The sequence below is a fragment of the Oryza brachyantha genome, chromosome 6, assembly GCF_000231095.2.
Source record: "Oryza brachyantha chromosome 6, ObraRS2, whole genome shotgun sequence".
Taxonomy (NCBI): domain Eukaryota; kingdom Viridiplantae; phylum Streptophyta; class Magnoliopsida; order Poales; family Poaceae; genus Oryza; species Oryza brachyantha.
In genome coordinates this window covers 16,465,344-16,473,288 of record NC_023168.2, presented here as the reverse complement: position 1 = coordinate 16,473,288, position 7,945 = coordinate 16,465,344, and the positions used below count along the sequence as shown (strand labels likewise).

Here is a 7,945-nt window from a genome sequence, read left to right as displayed (position 1 = left end):
GAGTATGAACAGAAGAAGAGCAGTCATGAGTAAGCACTCCCTTAAAACCTGATCACCCGCCTACCGGTGCAGATCTTAGGCGAAGGTGTGGTTTCAGAGGCCTTGCTCGTTCCAATCTCGCTGTGCGTGCAAGCGATCAGAACCGAGGATTGCAGAAAAAGCACAGGCGCCATAAGGAAGAACTAGCCGCTGGAAAACTAAGTCACATGATTTGATCGGGGTTCTTGGTGTCCTGATAGCACAAGAGAGAAAATCCGCCTGTTACCGTACTAACGACGCTATGAATCGCATTGAATCAGTTGATCCATTACAGAGGCAATCTCGGGATTGGATTCCTGTCCATTGAAAAAAGGAAAGAGGAAGTCGAGCCTGTTAACACCAGATTTTGGCACATAGCCATTGAAGAATAATGTACGAAAAGAGACCGAATCAGATAGGAAAGGGGCAATCAGCTGGGAGGATTAAATAGAATACGACTCAAAGTCAATCGATAGAGTCCGGATCGGATTGGAATTGGAGTCCGATTGGGTCTGAAGCTTGAAGATAAGATTCGGTTGGTGTTACAGTCCGTGTAGATTAGGTTCATTTCATCTTAGAGTTTGTTTAGGATTTTATATCTAATTAGAGTCCGTGTGTAATAAATTAGTTGCTAATACAGATCCATATCCGGTTAGATTAGTTAGATTTCGGGATATAAATAGATGGTCTCGTACCCTGTAAATAACAACACCGGTTCAATCACAAATTCGGCGCATCGCCAACCTTTTCGACAGAGCGAGCTCTCGGCGCAAGGCTTGTCACCCTTGCAATGTAGTTCGTCTTCGTCAACCTGTCGATCGGCTAGAACAGGACTGTCTCGATTAAGTTCGATCTCCTGCCTAGCTGATCGATAGTCTATCTGAGGCTTGTTGTTGCTTTATGTCGTTCTTGGTTTGAAGTAGTAATAGGTTCTCAATCAAGTCCTCGCGAGTTATTCGTTTTGATTTGTTGATGCGAGTTTAGTCGACTGTATTCTGTCTCGATTTAGTCCGATCAATCTAGTTGGTTGAATTCATGTTATCAGATTGGATCGAGTACTCGTGAGGGCTTATTGCCGGAGCTCTAACTGGCATTATCTCAAGTAGCTCGTCGGTTTATTCATTAAACTCGTTGATCTTCATGTTTTCTCTAGTTATATGGTACTTAACTACATACTGTATTGGTTTGGTCCGATCTTTGTATGTTTGGTTGGATCTGTCTACAGAGACTTGTCCGATCGGCTAAGATTAAGATATAGATTGATGAATTACACTAGTTCGGTATTCAATTACTCATATTCTATAACGCTATAATGATTTTATGCATGTTTACGTTTAGATCTGAACTGCCTTGGTTGAGTCCGATCTTCTAGTCTAGCGTGAGTATATGTTTGGTTAATTATTATTGTTTTATGTTAGTAATTGACATAACGATCCAGTTTAACTTAAATTCCATATTTAGTCTCCTATCGGCTGCTGACTGTCTGTGCGATAAGCACAGATCGGTCCGATCGGCTGATTAATTTTAAGACTGTCTCGGTTAAGTTTGATATTTTAAGATTAATCAATCGACTGGGCTATTTGGGGTTATCCTACTTCTAATTTAGACGATAGGACATATTATCACATATCTCTATGAAATTCATGTAAAGCCGCTTCTCTAGCGCATCGGGTAGGGTCCTAAAGCGGTATCGTCTATTCAGACGATAGCGGTTTGGGTTTAACTATTTTATTATGTTAGAGCCGCACCGCGCGCTGAGCCGGGACGTGGCGTGGTATTATTATCCTTAACATTTCTTATGGGCCCTTGAGATTTAATCCCCGAAAACATGATCACCCGCCTACTCGGTGCAGATCTCAAGCAGAACTGATTGCAGAAACAGCACAGGCGCTAGAACCAGCCGGTGGATTGCCCATGAATCAAGGTGAAGTACCAATGGCGAGAAGGTTCAGAGGTATTTCTCCCAAGTAAACAAGTCAATCACTTATATGAATCTGCTTGACCCAACTCAACATCTTAATAAAAGTGAAAGAAGCCCTCTGACTCACTCAGAAGGAAGAAACTCTGACCCACTCAGAAGGAAGAAACTCTGACCCACTCAGAAGGAAGAACTAGCCGCTGGAAAACTAAGTCACACGATTTGATCAGGGTTCTCGGAGAGAGCCGAGCCGCACGCCACGGCCTGGCCGGCTCCACGCGTGCATGTGGCTTTCCGACCCCACCTCAACCGATCAACAGGGAGCCTCCAATAACTTTCTATTTAAGTTGAGATACTACTCTTTTAATTTCCAGATGGTATTATCCTTAACATTTATTATAGGCCTTTGAGATTTAATAGAAAATAGGACTAGCACATTTATTCTAACATAGAGTGATTATTTATTTTGACCTTATCAACATGACCACACCGGCCGGTCAGAATAGAACACCTGTAGTAGCAGCAGCAGCAGTATTAATACTCATACATCTCGTCTCCCGTGCCTAATCCACGTGACTAAAAATTGGCTATCACGAGGACTGACCGATGAGAGTAGGATGGCAAGAACTACTCCGTAATAGAATATCATCAGATGAGCTACACGCGTACACTACCCTCACAAGTCACAACGACCGCTAGGTAGCCGCAGCAGCGCTGCACCGGCAACACACAGGCGCGCGCGCGCCGGTCGATTTGAGCACGCTGCACGCACGCGACGCCGCCGCGGGCGCCCAACGAACGAACGACGGGACCGCCGGTGGACTCCACGCGAGCCAACGGGACAGGAGGAAGGCATTCCGTCGACCTCACTGCTACGGTTTTTTCACGGCGACGAGGCATCGGAGATCAGCCGCGTTTCCTTTTTTTCTCTTTTAGCGGTCAATATTGGCTATTTGGCCGCACGTAAAATTGATTAGCGGATTATTAATTAAGTACTAGTAATTAAAATATAAAAATTGTACTTATTAACAAGTTTTCACACGAAATGTATTTGTTACCGGTTTGAAAGATATTTCATATAGATACTGATTAATATAGGGTCCATTGTTTGACTTTTTAGGTAAAATGCAAAATAACATATTTGTAAATGAAAAATAATACATATAAATAAAATTTTTAAAATGCTCGTAGTAATGTAAAAGCAAAGTCTAAAAAATAAACTACGATAAAAAATATCTATAAAATAAACTCTAAGTTTAAGCTTGAAGATTTAAAATTTTAGTTTAAATAGAAAAAGAGATAAAGCCGCTACACATGTATATAAAACATATCCATATCCATGACTTCTCCAGTACCACAGACGCATCGCTGACGTATCTAATATAAGATCTTAAGTGCTACTGAAACATTTCGCGACGAAGCAGTTGTTTGAAACGGGTCCTACGGTGTGGGTCTGTGACTATGGCCACGTTCGTTCAAGCCCTACCAGTTAACTTACCTCCTCATTTTTTTTACACGCACGCTTCCCAAGCTAAACGGTATATTTTTTTTAAAAAAATTATAGGAAAGTTGTTTTAAAAATTTATATTAATCAAACCAACACCAAACCGGACGGTAGCTTCGGGAGCCCGTCCGCGGAGACAGGCGCGCGTGCACCGGTAGTCACGGGCCGAACGATCCGCATGTGACCCGCCCGCCGACGGATGCCCGCCCTTCCACCCGCCGCCGCCGCGCGAGAACAATAATCCTGTGGTTTTCTGCGATTTCATAGCAGAGCCGGCCGTGTGATATGACTCTTTTTATTTCCCTTCCCTCCCTCCCCCCTCTATCTCTGCTTTTTTTTTTTCATTTTTTTTTTGGATTTGGTTTGGATCAGGACAGCAACCGCCGACCACAACCGCTGCTACGATATCATGCATCGGTCCACGGAATAATCATCGCATCTCTCTATTTATTTAGGAACACACAAAAATTGGGGAACAAAAATCCGGGAAAATAAGATTAAGAATGGAATTTAATGCTGGAGGAAGTGCAAAATCGGAAGATTCAATGGATTAATTAATTCACTGATCACTCAGAAATCAGAGTAATAATGTACATGTACATGTACACGACGCAGCTGCACTGATCGCTCGCTCGCTCGCGCGGACGGGGATGCACGCTAATTACAAAACTTCCCGGTGATTAGCGGCGGCGATTAGCGATCAGCGAGGCGTAATTAGCTGGTGCTAGTAGGAGCAGGCGAGCCTGAGCATGGAGCGGCCGCGGAGCATGCCGCGGTACAGCGCCTCCCGGTTCGCCGGCATCGCCGTCCCAAGCGCTGCCGCGTTCCGGCACGACGGCTCGGCCGCCGCCGCCGCTGCAGCAGCTGTAGGGGAGGACAACGCATTGCTGTCGACGACGTCGGCCGCGAACCGCACCCGCTTCTTGCTCCCGCGCCGCGCCTTCTCCCGCTTCCGCTTCTCTGCAAGATCGAAACGAAACGCCATGCACGCGTCAGGAGAAGGAGCCAAAAAAACCGCAATCGTCGTTCACGACGGCCGTGGCCCGCGCGTGGTCGCTCGCTCGCTCGCTCACCGGAGGAGGAGAGGCATGGACGGAGCCGACTCGCAGGGACGACTTCGGCGGCGCTGGAGGCGGCGGCACCGTCGTCTTCGTCCTGGTGCGGCCTGGCGCGACAGAGGGAGAAGAGGACGAGCGTGCCGGAGAGCGCCATGGCGGTGGCGGCGAGGGCGAGGCCGGCGTGGGAGCCGCCGGCCGACGACGAGGAGGAGGATGACATGGCGAGCAGCGCAGCGCAGCTAGCTAGCTCGAGCGAGCTCGGCGGCGAGACCGGGGAGGTAGTTGGGTGGTTGTGGCGAGAGGGACCCTGCGGCGAGTAATATACAGGCAGCAGCTGCAGCTGCTGGTTGCTTGCTGGAGCAGGACTGAGGTTGGTCAAGCTAGTTTATTTATTTAGGGCAGTTCATTAGACTTGTCTACTGGGAAATTGTGCTATGGTTATTGGTGTAGGGTTACAATGGTCATTTTGTGGTTCATGCTTTTAAAATAATTTCTTTGGGTTTTTGAATGGAAATTTCCAAACATGTCATTATAATTTTGCAAAGTTGAATATATGTTATTGATATCTCAATGTCATATAGGGTCTACATGACTCAATGATACGTAGGCCAGAAGATATATCTCTAATTTTATAAAATTATAATAACATCCTTTGTAATTTTCTTGTTTCGGGGATTTTTTTAATGGAAGAATTAGAAATTTACCTTGGAAAGTTAGAAATTTAGGTTGGGCTATGGGCGATGGAAATTCTCTTCGTGGTTGAACTATTGCACCAGCAGGAGTGCAGGACTGCAGGAGTATAGAGAATATATATCCACTTATGTTCATAATAGGTTTCGTGGCTGCTTCTTATTATGGGGTTCATATCAAGAGTTATATTCTTTATCTGGAAAAATGCGTGTAATTTATAAAAGGTATTTCCTGTAGGCTATAATGGGCTTTAGTGCACGCAATTCACATTTGGTTTTAAATGATTATCTGTATATATAAAGACCCTTATCGTTTGGCTTTTCTCAAACAATATATTTAAAAATTAAAAATAACTTATGAATAAAATTTTATATACATGTTTCTAACCTCTAAAATCAACTCTAAATTTAAGATTAAAAATTTAAATTTTGGCTTATAAGTATAAGCGAAAATGAGACTGGAATTAATTGGTTGCAAATCACATCAACTCGAATAAAGCTATAATTTTCGACACAATTTAAATCTATGTAAAATACTTCGGAGTAGTCCAATTTCACCTTAAAGGTTTTTACAAGTGGACTATTGGCCAAGAGAAAGTCCACGTCCAGAACATGATGACAGAGTGGAAAGCTGTCAATAATACCCCTGTGGAGTGTGGACCAGATCATCACCAGAACAAGTTTTTTTTTGTGTTTTCTTCGTTTTCACTTGCGACACCAGTAACTCATATACTGCTGGTTTTATCCGGCACGGCACGATGCATTATTGGGGGGATGTCTCCCTCTGCTTGCTACCTTTGACATGAACTTCAGATAAGACGGTCACCCAATTATTTGTCTATAAAAGATTTATGGGCTTTTTTTTCTCTTTACCAAGTAAATGGAGACCAGGATTAAAATGGATTATTTTTCTTTTTTTTCTTAGATTAAATTCATTGAATTAGTTGAGGCCAAGAAGTAAGAAGACTTCTGTGGTGTCCTGTTGCTTGTACTTGCTAGTTGCTTTCCATTATCCTTGTTGCCTTTCCCTTCTGCAGCCAAACATCATTGTTGTTCCAACAAGTAAATAATAAAAGAAAAAAACAATAAGATACACCGATGGTCTTTGAATTTATTCACTGTTTTATTATAATCTCTATGCTTTCAAGAAACATGTTAAAACTCTTAATCTTACTAAACATACTATTTACAGGTCCAAATGGTCTGTTTGAAGATCTTCTGTCACTACAGCTTTTGCTGAATCTTCAGAAGTCAGAAACTCTACTAAACAACACTCTTTCAGGAAAGCTAGAGTTATTTAGAAAATGAAGTAGAAACCAAAAGCTAGAAAACCTAATTTTCTTTAAAAAAAAAGTAAGAAGTTGTCTTTTTACCGCATGTTTCTATAATCTTTAAGCTACTCAAAGAGCCATGGTGCATGTACCATTTTGGAAGGTAACATGGCATGCCGGCCTAGGCAACATAGGACATCATTCGTATGTGAGTGTATATATATATATATATATATATATATATATATATATATATATATATATATATATATATATATATATATATATATATATATATATATATATGATTAATATGTATATTCTCTGTTTTATATTATTAGTTAATTTTAGTTTATTCTAAATTAAATTTTTTGTTAACCCAAATTTATACAGTATTTCTAACACCCAAAATAAATATGCTATAGATATATATTTAACGATGGACCTTATAAAACTAATTTGGTGCTATATATTTGTATATCTTTTCAGTAAATTTGGTGAAACTTTTTTCAGAAAAATTGATTTAGAACAAACACAAAGTACCTTATAACATCAAACGCAGCGAGTACGTATTACTGTCTCTCTCTCGAGAAGGCATGAGACTTCCACAAGCTACTCCATCAATCGGACCTAACCCTCCTTAATTATAAAACCCTAAATTATGTCACGTTTTGGATCCCATCGGTTAATTAGGCAGGCCCCGTCGTCGTCATCACGTCGGATCCAACGATCGTTAATTACATACATCAGCTTAATTAACCAAATGAATATTCTTTTTCCCAACCGAATGGCCTTGTTCCTGCCGGAAACCACTGTCCTTTTTGTGGCCGGTTTCGTAACCAAAAAAAAAAAGGACGCCCCATTTGGCAACCAACGTAAGCTGACAAAGATGCCCAAAAGAGCCCAATAGTTGAAGCAAATTGGGGATTAACTAATGGCTAAAATCCTTAGATTCCAAGGTTTGCCTATTTTTAAATTCAAGCTATATATACATGGGTGACGTATGGAGCAGAATTATGTATGTGTCACTGCTATCTGCAACTGGAATTATCCAATTAATTCCTGTTAAAGCGGAACCCTAACCCAATTATTTGAGATCTAGGACAAGCAAGCAAATCACACTTGTGCCACTCTTTTTAATGATGATGCTAGCTAATGGAGAACACATCCATAATCTCCACGATATGTAATGTGATATGTACTGGGTTAATTAATTTTCCTAGCTATAACGAGGGAGGTACACCTAATTTTCAGGAAAATAAGGATTTTTCTTAGACAAGTTCTGGTGGTCATCATTTCGTTTTTTTGGGAAAAAAAAAGCAAGATGGTGTATTTGTAAACAAAAAAATTAATATATGAATAAAACTTTTATACATGCTCTTACTGATCTAAAAGCAAATACTAAAAAAATCTTCCAAATCAGTCCCAAATTTAAAACTAAAAGTTTAAGATTTGTCTTCCACCGTCAAAATAGACGAAATCATATA

The 7,945-nt window shown here is 41.4% G+C and overlaps 1 protein-coding gene across 1 annotated transcript; it reads right to left on the bottom strand.

The window, feature by feature from the left end:
• Positions 1-3,978: 3,978 nt before the first annotated feature.
• Positions 3,979-4,846, bottom strand: LOC102712737. The gene is made up of 2 exons (XM_006657051.3): positions 4,514-4,846; positions 3,979-4,400 (listed from the first exon to the last, which is right to left on the bottom strand). Exons 1-2 carry the CDS (start codon positions 4,716-4,718, stop codon positions 4,165-4,167), a joined length of 441 nt encoding a protein of 146 aa, XP_006657114.2. The 5' UTR covers positions 4,719-4,846; the 3' UTR covers positions 3,979-4,164.
• Positions 4,847-7,945: the final 3,099 nt, after the last annotated feature.

Coding starts and splice junctions, on each gene's coding strand:
- LOC102712737 (XM_006657051.3), bottom strand. CDS start 4,718: ATGTCATCCTCCTCCTCGTCGTCGGCCGGCGGCTCCCACGCCGGCCTC. Junction 4,401..4,513: donor TCCATGCCTCTCCTCCTCCG/GTGAGCGAGCGA, acceptor TCGATCTTGCAG/AGAAGCGGAAGCGGGAGAAG.